The sequence below is a fragment of the Musca autumnalis genome, unplaced genomic scaffold (assembly GCF_047663935.1).
Source record: "Musca autumnalis isolate F117 unplaced genomic scaffold, ASM4766393v1 scaffold_2, whole genome shotgun sequence".
NCBI lineage: Eukaryota > Metazoa > Arthropoda > Insecta > Diptera > Muscidae > Musca > Musca autumnalis.
Window position 1 is genome coordinate 65,910,919 of NW_027411755.1, and position 20,063 is coordinate 65,930,981.

Sequence of the window (20,063 nt, forward strand, 5' to 3'; positions counted from 1 at the left end):
TATTAATTTTGCAACATAGCAGGATGTTGCAACGCGGGCGGCAATGTTTAATTTCAAACTTGGTTTAAGTAATTTAAATGATTTTATATTCTATATGGGTTTTCCACCCCTGCGTTAAATTTTGTCCCCTACCTTTGTATACAACTTTGTGTATCTCGTACACAAATACAAGGATAGTAACAAAATTTAACGAGTAACTTTTTTCTAAGCTCCGCTTTGTTACATCCTAGCTTTTCTAAAATCACTCGCTCTTTGGATTTCGTCCACAAAGCAATACAACCATTACACTCTGTAAAAGGTAAATAAGTGATTGTTCCACGAACAATCCATAATAAAACATAACTCAATATTGTTTGAGAAAAAATTCTAATCCTTTTGTGTTTTATTTATTTTCTTTTAATTTCATTGCTACGCAAGCATCCATCTTGTAGGGCAATGATTGTTAAGACCGTGCAAAACTGCATCTTTTCAACTACCCTGTCAAATTTACTCAACTGACTCCAGTAGCTTTTGCGGTTACAATCCACCGAAGCAGCCACATCCGCAGTGATAATATATCGCCACAATTGAACTTGGGACCAACAAACCCAGCAAACCAAATGTCTGATGTCCGACATGTCTGAACAATTTCGGAAGCAAAGTCGTTAAGATTTCGTTCCGATTTCTAAACGATTTTTCGGAGAGGAAATAGTTCAGATTTTGTACCGATTTCGTTCCGATTTCGGAACGAATGTCGGGAAGAAATTTCCTTTCCGAATTTCCCAAGGATTTTCTTCAGATTTCGTTACGAAATCGGACCGAAATCGATCCGATGCCGCTCCGACATTTCGTTCCGAAATTATGTCAACCACTTCATACAACTTTCGTTAAGATATCGTTACGATTTCGGATCAGATATCGGACGTATCGTCCGAATTTTGTTCCGATTTCGTTACGATGTCGGTACGATTGGTTTGCTGGGAATGTACACAGACCCCCAATACCCCATCTATAGATAGTTTAGAGATTTATACGGATGGCAATAAAGCATGGATAGGCAATGTGCGCTTACTGAGAGCAAGTGAGCGTAAATAATGCATTGAAATTTATGCTCACTTGCTCTCAGTAAGCGCACACTGCCTATCGCTGTAACAAATATTTGATGTTTCGGTGGAGGCAATCGAGCATTTATAATGTCACAGTCCAATGCTCACAACCAAGAAACTGCCAATGATGGGCGAACATACGATCCAATCTTACAGCCTTCTGCGAAGCCGTTCCAAAAAGTATGGAAAGAGAAGACATTACCATACCTTATTTTCCTTATACATATGTATGTTCTAATTGACTCCCCAAACGAATTATATTCTGTTGTCAACATGCATCCCCCATCCCAATTCCATTACTTAAATTTTCCAGGAAAGAGTGCTATGTGGAATGTTACTTACCAATAAATTTTCGGGTTTAATGTCACGATGTACAATGCTCATGGAATGTAGATAAGCCATAGCGGATGCTAAATGTTTAATCATAACACGTGATTGATCTTCCGAGAAACGGGTAACACGTGTTATAGCATCAAATAAATCACCACCTAGTTTTTGGGAGAGAGTGTGACAATGGGGAGACAAAATAGACAAAAATTAGTTTCTTTTTAGATTTAAATTCTACTTTTTTCGTCTTTACAACTTACCACCAACATATTCAAGCACCAAATACATATTAGCTTGTTGATCAACATCCATTATCAGTGAAATAATATGTGGATGTGATAACTTCTTCATTACCCGAACTTCATCATCAATATAATGCTCTTTGCCTTTGCACTTACTTTTATCGATGATTTTCAGAGCATATGTAAAGCCACTTTGACGATCTTTACATTTCAATACAATGGCAAAGTTGCCATCACCAATAATTTGTCCCAAAACATAACGTTCTCTAATGATGGCTGGCAACTCTTGCGGATCAATGCCACTTTCATTTAGCAGCTTTTCTTCATCCAAAGCCGAGCTATCATAGGTTTTCTTACTCTTAACAGGCATCTTTGGTTTTGGGCCTTTACATGTTGTACCGGCAGTACGTAAATTTTTACGTATTGCCTGCAGCGATTTTTGTTCATCGGCCTCAAGGCGAAAATCATCCGGATTGTTGACACGTTCCGTGCCATAGGCAAAGAAAACGTCGTCAGGACCAAAGAAATCAGCTAAATTTGTCACGGGTGAACCGGACAATGTGAACACTTTACGCACATATCCCGTATCGAGTTTAACTTTTTGTGTTATAGCCGTCAGGACATGATCAAAACTGGGACTGTTACGTTTATTCAAGAGTAGACGCATTATTTTACGTGGCCGAGTACCGTTACGTATCAGTGTAACAATACGTGGATGAACAATACTATCACGTTCACTCATTCTTACCAGGATTGGACTACCATTTGTATTGGTTGTGGTCGATGAACTGCCACCACCACCACCATTGCCAATGCTATTGGTATTTGTCGAACCATTCTTTAGGGGGGATGAGGGCCGATAATATTTGGATAGACGATTTGATGTTTTATTGGATATCGATAGATTGGTAAGGGGTTGTGATGTGGTGTTGTATTCGACTTTTTTGAAATTTTCATTATTACAGGAACACACATAACTTTGACCATCTTCTAGTTCTTCCAATGTAGAGATCTGCAAAAGGCAAATGGGAGGAAAAACGAAAATTGTTAAGGGCACGATTGAAGAGATCATATTTTGCAAATAATTTCATTCTCCGACATCTATTTGGACAGTCAAAAGGCAAAGCCGACTAAAGGTAAGGTCACATTAGGCAAATATTTGCTCCAGTGACCGGCAGTGTGCGCTTACTGAGAGAAAGTGAGCGTAAATAATGCATTGAAATTTTTGATCACTTTTTGATCTCAGCAAGCGCACACTGCCGGTCGCTGGGGCAAATACTTGCCTAATGAGACCTTACCTTAATTCTTTTGTTGTTGTTATTTTACTTACCTTTTTACCACACATGGTATATATGGTACGTACAGCACCTGGAATTTTAACATTTTCTTCTAAAAGTCTCGTTAGGTCTTCAAATAGACTTTCAAATGATCTGCAAAGAAGAAAATAAAAAGCCGTAATACCACCTTTTAGAGTCCCTTTCCAATTTGTAAAAAAATTAACACCACGAACTCACCTATAACGTTCATTTGAAACTGGAATGGTTATGCCTGGATAAAAACGATCACCATTACGATAGAATTTTATTCGTCTAGCTTTTCGTGTTGGTGTTCGACTCGATGAAATGCGTTTTTTAATATTTGCCGCTGCCACGGCGGCAGTGGCCAAATTTGCAGCTGCATTACTACTACTACCATTCGTTGTAGTGGTTTTTGAATTTCCATTTTCAGCGCCACCGCCATTACCCACCCCACCGGCTGTACCACCCACAAGAGCTTGTGTTGATGATGATGAGGCACCACTTAGTGAACCATTCGATTTACAATTCAATTCGGCACCCAAACTTACACTGCCACTATTCATGGAACTATTCAAATCCAAATCCTGTAATTCTTTTTCAATTTCAGAATTTGAACTGGCTGGACTATCGCTGCGGCTTAATTGTGTTAAACTATCATTCATTTGCATTGCTGCGGCGGCTTTTTGCAAATGTACAGCTGTAGATGATGGTGGTGTAACTGCTGATGAGGTTGTTGATAGATGTGGTGGTGGTGGTGGCGAGGATGATGGTGATGCTGCTGATGTGTTGCTAGTTGTCAATTGTTGAGAATTTGTGGCAGATAATGGTGATATTAGTGAATTGTTTATGTGATTATTAACTGTTTGCACTTCCATTCTGTAAAGAGAAGAGCAAATAAAAACAATGAAATTAATTACACATTTTGGAGAGTAATGTCATTGCAAACTTAAATGATAATATAATTGTAAATTGTAATTGACCTTGAGATTTGTGTTTTTTTATGTTTGTGTTTTTTTTATATTTAACAAAGAGTTTTTATTGTAACTAATCCAATGTGTTCTTTTACAACGAAAAACACGTGTCAAATGGAGCATTTCTAAAGCATACTTTTAGGCTCACAGTTATTAACCTCAATGTTAAATGAAAACAAAGTTTGATGGAGTAAAAATTAGTTTTTTTCTTACATGTTTGAGAATGAATTGATGTGAAAATTGCGAAAAAAAATAGAGAAGGTTTTGGAGCCACCATCCTTAAGTTCTTTTGCCCTAAATTCACCCATAAAAATGTCATATGGTCACTGAAATAAATTGACTAGACCAATGAAATAGACTCAAAAGAAGCAAATTATTATTATTATTATATTATATTGTTGTTATAGTCTGGGCAGCGTTTTTTTTTTCTTATTTCAGGGCGATCATTGTTATAAGGGCGGACATGCTTTTATCGCCCAGTGAGCGCGTCGAACATACATATTTCGGCACCAATTGTAGGAAAGTTTGGTCTGGTTAAAGTTCTAAGGAAATTTACAAAATCAAATTATACAAAAGATGTTCTTTATGCTATACCGTTATATTGGTTAACCAGAAAATTAAACTAAACCTAAAACGAACTAGTTTTCATTAATAACCGTTCCATAAAACAAGTACTACGTTCACATGAAAAGATCGTTTGTTTTATATTCTAACCAGTTTGTACTTTGATTGCAACAACACTCACACACATTTTGCGCTTTCATGTCGAGAAGTTAAAAGCGAACTGACACTTTAAATACTTTACTTTCTTCATTGTACAACGCTTTGTGTTACTCGTATGTATGTTGTTTGTAAACTAATATCTTTTTGTAACATGTATTACCCAATTTCTATGAAATTCTACAAACAAAAACAATTACGGTTTATTTAGCTACTTTTACCAACTATGTATGTAATTTTATATGTAATAACAAAAATATTTTTCTTAAGTTATTTTTTGGCATGTTTATGATGTGGATTATCGTTAAATTGTAATGAAATGCAAACAACAAAATGTTTTACCGTTCCAAAATGCATAGACTTAAAGCCTAGGTTCAATAACTACCACCATGATGAGCGGGTTTTGATGTGCTTCATAAATTTTATTGAAATATTATAATAAAACGAAATGGAAACTGTTATTTTTTAATTAAATTCACAAAATTGAAGAGTTAGCTAGCTAAGGCAGATACTAAACATAAGGTTTTAATAGAGTTGTTGTTACAGTGGGATAAAGAAATTATTTTTCTACGTGTTCTAAACGAAATGTCTTAGCGAAAATGTTTATTTTTTCCGATAAGTGTTTTTAAGGGGATGTCAGATGTCGAGAAATGGTGCAGATTGGTCGTAACGAGGTTCAATATTTGGGATCTTTCATCTGAGTGGACACTGAAATAACAATTTCTCACGAACATCGCCGAAGGGACAATGGACGACTTAACTCATTTCAGTGATAGCAGCCTGATTTATTTTCCTCCTTTTCACCGGGGTAGTGCTTCTGCTGGGGCCGAGAACAGTATATCGGATGATATCTCCTAAGGGACAATGACGACTTCTCTCATTTCAGTGATTGCAGCCTGATTTTATTTTCCTCCTTTTCACAGGGGTAGTGCTTCTGCTGGGGCCGAGAACAGCTTTCGGATGACGAAATACAAAACAAGCCTTCCAAAGTAAGACGCCCCGACCAAAACATTGGTCGAAAAAGCTCCTACAGCCCCAACCAACTCGATGACCGAAGAGTCCAGACTGGACCCAACTCCAACATCACCCTTTTTACCCACCAAAGGCCAAATTGCGAACGATAGTGGCTTGACTCAGCTCCCCGCGAAGGATTCAACTCTCTTGACCTCAACTCCCTCTTCAAAAACAGGTGCTGCGAAAACTAAATGTCGAGATACCTGAATGCAAAAGAGATGAATCAACAAAAAAAAAAAAAAAGTAAAAAAGTATCAGTCGGATATACCCTCACCCCCTGCAAATTGAAACACTTTTTTCACAAAAATCTTATGTATTTAGGGGGTTTCAAAATTTTGGTCGTATGAACCGACAAAAATGTTGATTAGGATTAAAGTTCAAAAATTTTACGGAAAAGGTACTTAAAGGAATGGACCGACATAGACCATGGGGGTGCCATAGGGCTTCGGGCTGTTTTCTCAAGAAGTATGGACTTGCCCATGAAACAACTTTTACCATCGTAATTAAGGCAGCGAATGTAAGTTGCTTCAACAAAAATCAAAGTGATTCAATAGCAGGTCTTAAAGTGAACGTATCCAAAATTTTGTGTGGGAGGTACGGGATGCATTGGACAAATATAGTCCATATTCGAACCTGATCTATATCTGGTAGATATTATGAGAATGTGTAAAGTATGGACCAAATCGGTCACTCCCATCAAGAGTTATAGCGCGAAAAAATTTTCCGAACATTTTTGAACTTTTGTGGGGGAGGTACCTGAAGGAGTGGACCGGTAGGGCTTATTTTCAAACTTAAACTAAGTTTGCACAAAATATACGAAGGTCACAATTTGGGCTGAATCGGTCGAGAGTTATCTTGCGCTCCAGCCACTACACACGGTGTCAGAGGGCTTTTTTGTACCTTTCAGGCTGTTTTCTCAGGAAGTATGGACTTGCCCCTGAGGAAACTTGTACCTTCGTATAGGGGACAGTGAATACAAGATGTTACAACAAAAACCAAGGCGATTCGAGAGCAGGTCCTAAACTGAACTTTTCCGAAATTTTGTGTGGGAGGTACCCGAAGGAGTAGACCGATTGAGTCCATATTGGAACCTCATCTAAGTTTAGTAGAAATTACACGATGTGCAAAGTATGGACCAAATCGGTTGCTCCCTTCAAGAGTTATCGTACACACAAATTTTCCGAACATTTTCGAACTTTTGTGGGGGAGGTACCGGAAGGAGTGGACCGATATAATCCATCTTTGAACTTGAACTAAGTTTGGACAAAATATTACGAAAGCCAAATTTTGGACCGAATCGGCAGATCCGTTCGAGAGTTATCTTGCGCTCCAACCACTACACACGGTGTCATAGGGTTTTTTGTGACTTTCAGGCTATTTTCTCAGGAAGTATGGACTTGCCCCTAATGAAACTTACAGCGTCGTATAGAGGACAGCGAACACAACTTGCGTAAACAAAAATCAAAGCGATTCGAGACCAGGTCCTAAACTGAACTTTTCCGAAATTTTGTGTGGGAGGTACCCGAAGGAGTAGAACCGATTGAGTCCATTACACGATGTGCAAAGTATGGACCAAATGGGTTATTCCCTTCGATAGTTATCGTGCGCAAAAGTTTTGCGACAATTTTTGAACATTTGTGGGGGAGGTACCTGAAGGAGTGGACCTATATGGCCCATCTTCGAACTTAAATCGAATCTGGACAAAATATTTCGATACCCAAAATTTGAACCGAATCGATTAATCCGTTCGAGAGTTATCGTGCGCACCAGCCTGCCAGACAGATATACAGACGGACGGACATTGCTAGATCTACTCAAAATTGTCTGAAACGGATATCGTACAAACATACTTGGGGTCTAAAACCATTATTTCGATGAGGCGCATTTTTGGTCGTATCAAAGTGTAAATACCCTCTTAGCCTAAAGGCTGAGGGTATAATCAAGTACGCAGAGGCTTAGGAAGTTTGACTCTTTATCGGCGCCTGTAACTGGACGTGTGGTTCCCATCACAACCAACCCTTCTTCATCGAAGAATGTGGTGAAGATGGTAAGCTCAACGGAAGAGGCACGCCCCAAGGCCAAGAGACCCAACCTGAGCCAGTACTCCTTCCATCTCCTCTGTTGGCTATCAAAAGAAGGAGAGCAGGCAAGACATCACAGCTAAGGCAGCTCCTCAAGCTAACTAGAACCAAAAGGTGTTTTCCCGAGCTTCTCCCACAGGTAGCGGCCCTGGACAAAATAACGGTAAAACAATGGTATCAGATGAACTTCTGATCCTGTTGGACAATCGATGAATGCTAATTGAAGAACGTGTGCGTCACGCTGTGTTCGCAAGCGATGGCAACCGCCAAAAGACATCTACACCTTTCTTTACCCCGGCCAACTTCGAAACGGGAGGGATCACGCCAGTGTTTCCCTTACGTTCCGTCGTCTTTGGGGCCAGGGGAGCCAAACTGCCCGATCCTACCGCGGTCATCAAAGATGTCCGTAAAGGGCTCGAGCAGTTCGACAACACAGGTTTTACGTTTTTCCCTGTAGAGGTTGACTTTGTTACAGCCGCTGAGCTGGCAACTGCAGCCTCTTGGCAGGGCTCTCCTGACTTAGTCGGAGGGTCTCACTATCCCTCAGGAGCTCGAGCAACTCCCTGCTCTGCTGGTTGATGGCGTCACTAACACTGTCCAGTGTCGTCCCCGCCCAGGGATTGGGTATTCGCACGAGGTGCAACATTGTCCGTGTTCATAGCAATGGTCGATAACGAGGGTGGATCGGAATTGGGGGTTTTAAGATTTTTTAAATTGATTTTCCATGAGAAAAGGGGTTTATGGGGGAGCTGAGGACAGCCATGGCATAGCCCTCCACTACCATGATTAGGGCAAACTACTCGCTGAGGTGCCTAGGTATCAGCGAGGCTCCGTTTGAATACAGTTGGTACCCTAACTGCAAACCTTGGAACACCGATAGGCACGAGGTCGCTTAACAACCCGGTGTTAGGGGATCTTCCTTGAGGTGGAAGATAAGTGACCTGGAATAACCTTTAGTCGTGCACAGCTTTCTGTAAGTCTAGGCAATGTACTTGGAAGCAGAATGTACGTTAGAAATACGTTGCCTAGACAAAAAGGTAGAAGCGCACTTAAGCCCCCATATCGCTTCAAGATTGTTATCCCCGGTGGGGACAATACTCAGTATACAAAATTCAATATTCTGACTAGTTCTTGGAACCTTATTTGTCACAGTCCGGAGAATGGGGGTCTCTGCCCTTTGTTCTTGGATGGATAAGGTTCCGTTTAGCTCAAAAGCGGTAAATGAGCGCAAACAGCAACCGCTTCGGATCATGCAGATCAACCTGGATCACTGCAAAGCGGCTGCTGCTGAACTTCGACTTGCCCTCACGAAGTATGAAGTTGATATCGCTTAGACCAGGAACCCTATTTATAAAAAAAACAGAATTGTTAGGCTAAGAGACGGCAATTATACCACCTTCGCCACATCCAACGGAGACAAGGTGAGAAGTTTTATAGTGGCCAAAAAAATCAGAAATTATTGTATCTCCCTAATTTCAGCAAAGATGGAAGGTAGCCTATCCAAGGCCACCATATTTCTCATCCATCCTGCATGCCGTTCGAAAGCCCCGACACACCAGGCTAAGATGTGGAGAGGTTAGTTAGGGAAATGGGGAGCTCATGCCTCATAATCTCCTTGACTGCATTCGAAATTTACCCTATCAACCCCTGATGGAGTCACTCTACAACTCTCTTTAGAAGCCAAGTACCTCGGCATTATCCTGGACCACCAAATAACGTGGAATGGGAATGTCGAAGAACGTACCAAGAGAGTTCGTATGACCCTTTATTAATGTAAGAATTTCATTGCAACAAATTGGGGACTAAGACCACAGGCCATCCAATGGATTTTACGACCATAGTACGCCCAATTCTTACTTATGGTTCTCTGGTGTGGTGGAATGCTTTGAGCAAAATATCTACACAAACTAAACAGCGTTCAAAGACCGGTGCCATGATGATCACAAGAAGATAAATTCATGGCCAGCTTCGAATATGTTCACACAGCAATTCTACGACGATCGGGACAACCACTGGAATCGTGGGTAATTAGTAATTATGTATCACCAAGACTGCACTTCGACCAGATTAATACACCCATACCCCACAGGGAGGCCTGAAGCCAAAAATCCCTACCTCTAAGCGGTATATCGGTATTGGAAACGGGAAAAGGAGCGTCTACAACGATACCGTCATCTTACGCTTCTAATACAGATTGAACAAAAATTGTAGTGTATTCCAAGCCGAGATCTTTGCAAAGCCACCGAACTGATAGGCAATATGAAAAGGGACATATTTCGACCGATATTTCGTTACATTGTATTGAACGTTTGAACGTTGCGTATCGGACGTTTGAACAAGTATATTGGGAGAGGGCTAGCCAAATCAGGCACAATTAACTTAGATTTAATTAATAGAAAGCAATCTGGCTAATTCCATCCAAGCGAAGAACCATGAAGAAATCTAACCTTGGGAATAATCACGGTTCACTGCAGAATAAGATCAATGTCCGGCATGGAAATGGACAAAGAGATTATACTGCTGACTACTGTAGTCATCATGTGTGGTACCCAAAGTAGTAGACCGAGATAATGGATATTTGAATCTAATATATTCGTAGTTATTGCATCAGCTTCGCCTTTTTGTTTGGTGCTGATGTATATTCTCCTAGTCTTGTTCCATCTCTCGGTTAGTATCTTTACCTAATAGAAGGTTTATGTACAGGATAACATGGTTGCTGGCCTTGCATCATCTATCGATGAGTATCTTTACCTCATAGAAGGTTTGTGATTAGGATAACAGGGTTGCAACGATTGCACCATCTGCCGGTAATTCACTGAATCAATTAATAGACTTTTGCATGTTTACGCACAAGTACCCTACTTTTATAGAATATTGTAGAGAGATAACATGGGTTCCCTTTAAAGTTTCGTGGACTTTGCACAACTTTTTCGAAAATTCCATTACTTTCTGTTAATAACCCCAACTTGTCTGTCATTTTATGACCTTAATAGGTTTTCTTTAAAAAAAAAAAACAAACATGACGTAAGTTGATTTTCAACCACTGTTAAAATTCCCATGGAATTGTTGAAGTGATTTAATCAGAATACGAAACGAAACAATACGCGCAGCACGCACGACAGTTGGCTGGCTACCACATGTATGAGATTAAAGTTTTACAGGAAGGACTTCATCCTCTTAACCAAAAATATAAAACAAAAATCACTTAATACGCACCGCCACCTATTCTGAGTTTTGTGAAAGGACATGTGGAGCAAAGTGGTGCTGCTGTTATTTATGGTTAATGTGTCACCTCAAAACGGAAAACCGCCATATTCAGGTCATATATTTTTTGTGTGATAAGTTTAACATGCGACGATTACTTGGTCATAAATTATATTACAAATATAGTCGAAAATTTATTCAATTAAATTTTATTTCTCCATTAAAACAAATCCCACCCAATTCCATCTCTGAAAAACTATTAAGGTCAAGGTATTAGCTCAAGTGGGGTATTTGGAAATTTCTCATAAAGTTAGGTTGACTGGATTTGGTTAATCTGTTCTAAGACAATGTTATCCATGCTCTTTAGCAAGGATAATTGAAAGATATTCAATTCGAGGATGACCAGTTTGTCACATATGCTGGCTTTATATGGATTTTATTCTTGAACAGATCACTGTGACAAGAATAATTTCTTTCATATTTAGCCCCCCTTAAGTGCAGCATAATATTTTTGTCTTAAAAATACACCTGTTCTCTAACACCTGCAATCTAACACTAATTTGTTGGCAAATATCTTTTGTCTTCCACCCCATCTTCCATTCATCATAACTTTCAAATGCTATTTCAACATAAGTGCCTCACTTTCATACCCCAACTAAAACTTTTTAAAGCGCGCGCCTAAAAGTCTACATTATATTGCAGTGTTGCTGAGAGTATGTAATAAATTTGCTACTGCTGGCATACATTTAGGCGTGTGGAAATGTTTGGCAAGTTGATGCTTTTAGGAGGGGTCTATGTGCTGCTGCTGCTGCTAATGGTGGTAACACGCAAACTCTGAGACAGAGAAAACATTTTAAGAAAATTACTTAAATGACCTAAAACGCATCTCATTTTCCAAAAAATAGTACTTTGCCAAGAGCTATGATTTTAGTTTAAGAGGGTAGAACGTCGAAGGATTTTGGGAAAATAATAGAAAATGATATACATTTTAGGTGTAGAATATTGATGAGAAGAAAGAACCTGCCCACTTTGCTGACAACTAAATGTACTCAGCCTATGACTGTAAAAATATTATCAATTGGGCTGGAGGACCTACATGTGCTATAAACAGATCCCTAGTTTTAAAAATATATAGCACTTTCGTAGGTGACAAAGAAGTTTTGGAAGTTTCCAACGTAGATTTTTAGGCGTTTGTGGGGGTAAATGTCATAAACAGTAGACCGAATTATTCCACTGACAGCCTCAATCAATGCAGTGTATACCAAAAGTAGCCCATAATCCTTCTTATATTGCAAGAATATCACTTGGATGGGAAATTTAGAACATTTGGGCCATTATCCAACGAAGTATGAAGAATAAAATTAGAAATTACTAGAAAATTTACTTCGAGAGGTGTATCAAGGAGTGACCCTATATATTGGGATATCTTGGGAAGTATTGTCTTCCTCTAGGAAAAAACATATAATATTGTTTCGATGGTGATCTTGCCCATCAGCTATTTTAGTAGGTCACCGTAGGATTTTTACAACTTTTTAACCATTATATCAGCCAGGAAGCATGGACTTGCCCATGGAAAAATTACAACGCTGTAATCCGAATCACAAGGATTATCTTCTATGACATTTTAAAAACAATTCGAACCTGATCTATGTCTGGAAGATATATTACAATGTGTAAGGTTTGCACCAAATCGGTTACTCTCTTGAAGAGTTGTCGTGTGCACCACTTAAGCAAAAAAATTTGAACATTTGTAGAGAGTGGACCGATATGGCCCATTTTCGATTTTGTTCTAAATTTGGGCAAAATATTACGAGTTGAAAAGTGTGACCCAAAGCAGTTGAATTGATCCTATAAAATGATAGAAGGCTGCACAAATTGATGGCTTCACGTTTTGCACTATCAATGAGGACCCCCAATCAGAATTAGCGGAGAGTGTGTCACAGTTCGTCAGATATAACCATCTGGTCTGATAAGTGAAGACACCTTGTAACCAGTTGTTGTTGTTGTTATAGCAGCATTTGGCCCTACGTAGGTTTAATGCTGGGTTGGCAGCCGCTGGCCGAAACACTATGGTTCCCGGTCAATCCGGTACGAAAGGACCCGCTGCCGTGGGATTAACCTTGTAACCAGTAGTTTTTCTTGGGTCAGGCCGTCTCGCCATAATTATATCCACCCGAAGACACTCATAGGGAAGGCCTAGTTTGAGATATTTCACCAATTCGGATAACTGTCCAACTCATGTGATGTTCAGGAAGCATCTGATCTGGTTAATCACGTCACTTGCTAGTCCATATTTTCCCTTGTATAAGACCATCTCCCTAAAATAGTCTCCATCAGCAGACCCTTAGACATCGCCGTCTCTAAACGGCGCACTTCCACCAATCATGGGAAAACTAATTGGTCTAGTTTCAGAGATTTTATAAATCACCACCAATGCCTCTGATGTTCGCGAAGCAGAGAGGACGTTTCAAGACATCATCACTTCTGCAGCCTTTCGCTATATATCTGCTGATCGAATACACGCATTGAGAGCCCACAGAGACGTCGGGAATAGCAAATTATCCATCCCTAGTGACACCATAGTTTAGGAGCTAACACTAGAAGTTTATCGATTAAGTACGAGCGAAACAAGATGCTAGGTAATCTGAACAGTTACAACATTGGAATCCGAATAGGTGAATTGTGGACCTCAGTCACTTTTGACGCTGACTGATCTCCAAAAAAAGTGCGCAAGTTTTTTTTTACCGACAATTTGTCGCGCAGAGAGATGCCCAAGGTGAGGTGATTGCATCGGAACTGTTAACCTTTACCTTTTCTGTATGCCACTCCCTCCAGTCGACATTAAGATCGTTACGAATGCGGGTAATTGTAATATATTGGTGCCGTGTGTGTAACTTCCCTAATGTCATTTGTGATAGACTGACTGAACTCCAATTTAACCGATATTTTTTCCGCCAGAGAAATTTCAATACGATTGTAAGACCTTGGCGTCGGGTATCGTTCTTAATTTTTAAACATCTGAACTACTATTTAACCGATCTTACTACCTGTTAAGGCGCGAGGAATATGGAAATATTCGCCACTGCTGAGGTGAGCATATAAATGAATGTTCTGGTCGTTGGTAACAGAATTCCGACCACTAATTACTTCTTCTTCTCTTTTTCGCACCTGAGGATCGTTAACTGCCACGACAAAATGGAGTAGTTCTCGCTAATTACGCTCGGGATGGTGCAGCCGTCTAGATTTCTATAGGGCAAGTTTTGATGACACCGTGTAAAACATCTGCCCAGCACTGCACCTTTTCAACTGCCCTGCCAAACCTATTCAACTAACTCCAGTGATTTGTGGTTACCACCAATCGAAGCAGCCACATTCCAAGACCTGGAGATAGAGCCAGAGCCGATATCAGTGAATATCTTACCACAAATTAACTTCCAGCCAACAAGTGTACCCATACCCCATAGAGAGAGGCCTGGACCCACCATATCCAATCTTTAGATATACACATACAGCTGTGTTCAAAATAATAGGAGTGCTCATTCACACCAAGGGAATGGTTGAATAAACATGGTTAAACTTACCCATTTTGGTTTATTTTGAATTTGTTTAACATTGTCGACATCCCAGCCGTTTATTCATCAGCAGAAATGTGGCAATAAATTATTTACGGTTTACACCAACATTATAAATCGCCTTCAAATTTGTTGTTCAAAAAAATAGGAGTGCGGAAGAAAAAAGACAATAAAAATATTTTTAGTTGAGTTTAAAATCAAAATTGTCTATATTTTAGTTGACAGTAGTGAATCCAATAGATTTTATGAGATTTGATGGCTGTTTGAAAACAAAAGTTCTTTTGGAGTAGCCTGAAAACAGGTGATTGTCCTTGCAGCGATTTTTTCCATAAATTGAGCACTTATTGGGTAACTCAATGGATTTTGTAGAAAGAATTTAAGTGATTAGAGTTTTTTGATGCTCTGGCTGTTATCTCGAACATTATGTAATGATCGGTATCCCGGAAATTCGTGTATTTTGACCCTTGAGCCAAGTTAAAGCCGGTTTCCATTAATTCTTTACGTAAGGATCGGATAAAAAAGCGTATCTATAAGGCATTAATTTCTCGATCAAGTGATGTTTTTAGGTCCTTAACATCTTAACTGCACGCAGAATTCATTATATGGTTCATTTTTGAATAATTGGATGATTGGCACATATGAGACATTTTTCAAAACGCTTTGTTGATAAGGAAACTTTAAGGACAAACTTTTGAAGTTGGCCTAAGATTATCTTTATTAGGTTTCGGATCGTATAATAAACAGTTTTCTAATGAAGCTAACCTAAATGAAGTATTTTTGAGTGAAAAACGTAAGTGTATATTGAAAAATATATTACGGCGTATACCAACCATAGTGCAATCCCAGCCTGCCTATCACTAAATGGTTCAAAGTACATTTCAACCGATCACGTTTTAAACATTTTTTGAATAGAAGCAAAATTGATTGCATACACAAGGTTAGCATCCTAAAGACTTCCAAATATTATTTGGTTGGTGAATAAATTCCTTATAGATACGCTTTTTTGGCCGATCCTTACCTTAAGGGCTAAGGTAAACTGTCTTAAACTTTGCTCAAGGATCAAAATACACAAATTTATAGGATACGAATCATTATATATTGTTAGAGATAACATCCATAGCATCAAACAAATCTAATCGTTAAAGCTTTTGTCTAAAAATTTCATTGAGTTGCCCAATAAGTGCTCAATTTATGGAACAAATTTCTGCAAGGACAATCGCCTGTTTTTTGGCTACCTCCAAAGGACTTTTGTTTTCAAACAGCATTCAAATCTCATAAAATCTATTGGATTTAGTACTGTTAACTAAAATATTGAAAATTTTGATCCTAAATTCAACTAAAATTATTTTTATCGAACTTTTTCTTCCACGCTCCTATTTTTTTGAACAAAAACGTTAAACACGATTTATAATGTTGGTGTAAACAGTAAATAATTTAAAACAGATTGCCACATTTCTGCTGATGAATTAACCGTTGGGATGTCAACAATGTTAAACAAATTCAAAATAAACCAAAATGGGTAATTTTAACCATATTTTTTGACAATTTTCTTTTTTTGTACGGGCGCTCCTATTATTTTGAACGCAACTGTATATAAGTTGAAAGAAAATTATAGTGTCTTCCAAGCCGAAATTTTTTCAATCAGAAAGGCTGCAGAACTGATAGAAAAAGGATAGCCAAGCGGCCCTTAAAACTCTCTCTCCAAGGCAATTTTTCCTATCTTCTCTCCTGATAACTTACTTACTTAGCTGGCCCATTACAGAACATTTGTTCCATAGGCCGAACTAAGAAGAGATCTCCATTCCTCTCTATTTGTTGTTTCGCACTCTGGAATACCGCGCCTTTTCATCTCATCATCCACTTGTTTGCGCCATCTATTCCTTGGCCTGCCAATTCTGCGTGCACCGCAAAGCGGTCCGTATTTATACGCCTTTTTAGCGGGTGCATCATCGCTCATTCTTATGATATGGCCTAGCCAACGCAATCGCTGCATCTCGATACGTTTAACAATATTGATGTCGTTGTATAGCAGATACAGCTCGTGGTTCATGCGACGTCGATATTCACCGTCAACGCATATTGGTCCGTAGATCTTTCGAAGAATTTTTCTCTCAAACACACCAAGCACTGCCATGTCTGCTTGCGCAAGTACCCAGGCTTCGGAGCCATACATCAGGGCGTAGTATGTGTTTTGTAGAGCGTTATTTTTGTTCGACGAGATGTGGCTTTGTTTTTAAACTGCTTACTTAAACCAAAGTAGCATCTGTTGGCCAATACAATTCTTCTTTTTATTTCACAACTGATGTCGTTTGTTGTGTTTACGGAGGTGCCGAGGTAGACGAAGTCTTTTACTACCTCAATATTATAGGAACCAACTTCCACAGTCGGTCCGAGCTCAATGGACGCATTGCGCGTCGACACCATCAACTTGGTCTTCTCACCGTTTACCGCCAGACCCACTTTAGCAGATTCTCCTTCGACCTTCATAAAGGTATCAGTTACTTCTTTTACTGATCGGCCTATGATGTCTATATCATCAGCATAAGCAAGTAACATGTGACTATTGGTGTAGATTGTGCCACTTCTTTTGACGTTTGCCTCTCGTATAACCTTTTCCAGCAGGATGTTAAAGAGATCACACGAAAGGCTGTCTCCTTGTCTGAAACCTCTTTTGGTACCAAACTCTTCGGAGAGGTTCTTTCCTATTTTAACTGAGACCTCGTGTCAGTTAAAGTCATTTTGCAAAGAATGAGCTTTGCGGGGATACCAAATTCAGACATGGCTTGGAATACCTTTGAACGCAGCGGGCTGTCGAAGGCTGCTTTATAATCGACAAAAAGGTGGTAGGTGTCGATCTGCATCTCTTGGGACTTCTCCAGGATTTGCCGCAGGGTAAATATCTGGTCAATGGTGCACTTGCCAGGTCTAAAGCCGCATTGGTATGGTCCAATTATCTCGTTGACGATAGGCTTTAGTCGGTCGCACAATATCCGGATTAGACTTATGCCCCTATAGTTAGAGCATACAGTCTTATCTCCCTTCTTGTGGACGGGGCACAGGATACTCAGGTTCCAATCGTCGGGTTTTCGTTCTTCCTGCCAGATGGTGCTAACTAGCTGATGGATTCACCTTATCAGCGTGTCGCCTCCGGTTTTGTACAGCTCGGCTTGTAAGCCATCGGCTCCTGCTGCCTTATTATTCTTCAGCCGATTTATTGCTGTCTTTACCTCATCTTGGCTGGGCGGTATACATTCAATACCATCTTCTGGGATTGGGACTGTGGTTTCTTCGTCGTCTTCGCTGCTATTGGATACCAACAGATTTGAAAAATGTTCTTTCCATATCCTGAGTAAACTATCTGTATCAGTTACCAAATTACCTTGCTGGTCTCTACAGGAGGATGTGCCTGTACAAAAGCCATCAGTTTGATGCTTGACTCTTTGGTACATCTCGATTTTTTGACCCTCCCGCTTTCCCATCTCTCTCTTTTTGCTGCGGAAAATACGTTTCTCCTCTCTCCTTTTCTCCCTGTATCTCTCTCGTGCGCTACGCGTTGCTACGGATTGTAAAGTAGCCCTATATGCAGCATTTTTCTTTTCGGTGGCAGCACGACACTCCTGATCATACCATGGATTCCTTGGTGGAGGTCTCTGGTATCCAAGTATGGATTTTGCGGATGTTTGCATGGAGTGGGCAATGCTTTGCCATTGCGCTGATATGTTATTGGGATGAGGAGTGCTTTGATTAAGCAATTGGGCTAGTTGAGTGGAATATGCTGTGGCTATCTGTTGTGATTGCAGCTTACCGATGTCTAACTTTCGTGTTGTGTCTGTTCGTACTTTGTTTGCTACGCTTAAGCGGGTGCGTACCTTTTTCTGCAACAAGGTAGTGGTCCGAATCAATGTTTGCGCCTCGGAACGATCGTACATCCAACACGCTCGATGAATGTCTTCCATCTATCACAACATGATCAATTTGATTTCTAGTTTTCTGATCTGGAGACAGACAGGTGCCCTTATGAATATCGAGATGATTAAATCTGGTACTGCTTCACTGTGGAGACTGAATTTCCCGACTGTTGGGCCAAAGATATTCTCCTTTCCAATTTTGGCATTAAAATCGCCTAGAATGATTTTAATATCATGGGCAGGGCAACGGTCATATGTTTCTTCTAAGCGCTCGTAAAATATATCTTTGGTCTGTTCGTCCTTTTCTTCAGTGGGAGCATGAGCGCAAATAAAGCTGATGTTGAAAAAGTTAGCTTTTATTCGAATTGCAGCAAGTCTTTCATTCACTGGGGTGAAGCATGATACCAGATGTTTTAGCCTCCGACTAACTACGAATTCGCAACCAAACTCATGCTTTACGTCATGACAGCTATAATACAATGCGTCACCTTTAGGTGTTGTTGTGACGCCTTTCCCATCGTATTTCCTGTATGGCAGTAATATCGGCCTTGTACTTTTCAAGTACGTCTGCCAATGCGAAGACTGCACCTTCTCATTAAAGAGTGCGAACATTCCAGGTGCAGATTCGCAGATCATTGTCCTTAAAACGTTTGCGGGGTTCGTCAACTTTAGAGGGGTTTGTTTTTCTTTTCTTTCGTTTTTTCATAGTAGGCTGTTTTTTTTTTCTAGGGGAGGGTTACTAACCCGACGCCCAAACCCAAGTTTTTGACGTTCTTATGGGTGAAGGCCCGGTGAACGCGCGGCACATGTTAGCTCACTACCTTTATCGGGTGTTAAAGGCAGTTCCCCAGGTGACACCACGGGGAGGTCAGTGTCCACTTGAGATGAAAGAGGGACCAATCGTGGGCTTTGCCATGTTAAAACCTGTCAGGACCGTTGCTTGGTATCTTCCATCCCCTACGTCACCCCCTCTCCTGATAAACAACAAGAAAATTGATATTTATGGAGGGTTTATGGGCCCCAATGGCCCTTAAATTTCAAGGTTCTCATCTATCAAATCTGCGTAATTTTATGTTTGGTCTTGTGTCGTTACAACATTAAAGATAATTATAAAATGATAACTCGGCCAAGCCGCCATTGGGGCACTTCATGCGGTTGGTAGAACAACTCTATCGGAATAATGCTAGCCAGATTTGGCACAATGAACCTAGCTGCAAGGTTTTCAATGTAATCTTGCCTATCTTTTCCTAAACGAAGAACTACCTCCCTAATTTTACAGAAGAATTACGGAAAAAGTTTCTGAGTTAGCAATTTCTGTTTTTTTCTACAACTCGTACATTATCTTGTATCAAATTTTCATGCCGATATCTTTAAAACTCAACGAGTTACAGCTCATTTACTACTCTAAAACAATTCTAATCATGCTTGATCTTGCACAGAAATTTAGCACTGATATCTGGATGAGCACTACTGCAGGATAAACGAATATGAAGAAGAACCATAAACAGTGGGGCAGTTATAACGTCTCTGTCTAATGTTCACAGCCAAATGTTAAAGGTTCTGCCAAGTCGAGCAACAAATTTATTTTCTTTTTACCAAAGTGTAGTTGTTTTTATAGTAAAAAAGATCAAACCAATGCAA

At 39.8% G+C, this 20,063-nt stretch overlaps 1 protein-coding gene across 18 annotated transcripts in view; it reads right to left on the reverse strand.

Annotated features, from left to right (window-relative positions):
- Positions 1 to 20,063, reverse strand: part of LOC141394037 (serine/threonine-protein kinase GL21140) — a 134,559-nt gene that overhangs the window by 13,692 nt on the left and 100,804 nt on the right. For all 18 annotated transcript variants that reach the window (XM_073967814.1, XM_073967808.1, XM_073967806.1 and 15 more), the window contains 4 exons: positions 3,169 to 3,828; positions 2,985 to 3,084; positions 1,673 to 2,666; positions 1,428 to 1,573 (listed from right to left, as the gene is read on the reverse strand). In XM_073967814.1, the coding sequence (XP_073823915.1) occupies positions 1,428 to 1,573; positions 1,673 to 2,666; positions 2,985 to 3,084; positions 3,169 to 3,828 (1,900 nt within the window). The remainder of the gene's footprint in view (positions 1 to 1,427; positions 1,574 to 1,672; positions 2,667 to 2,984; positions 3,085 to 3,168; positions 3,829 to 20,063) is intronic.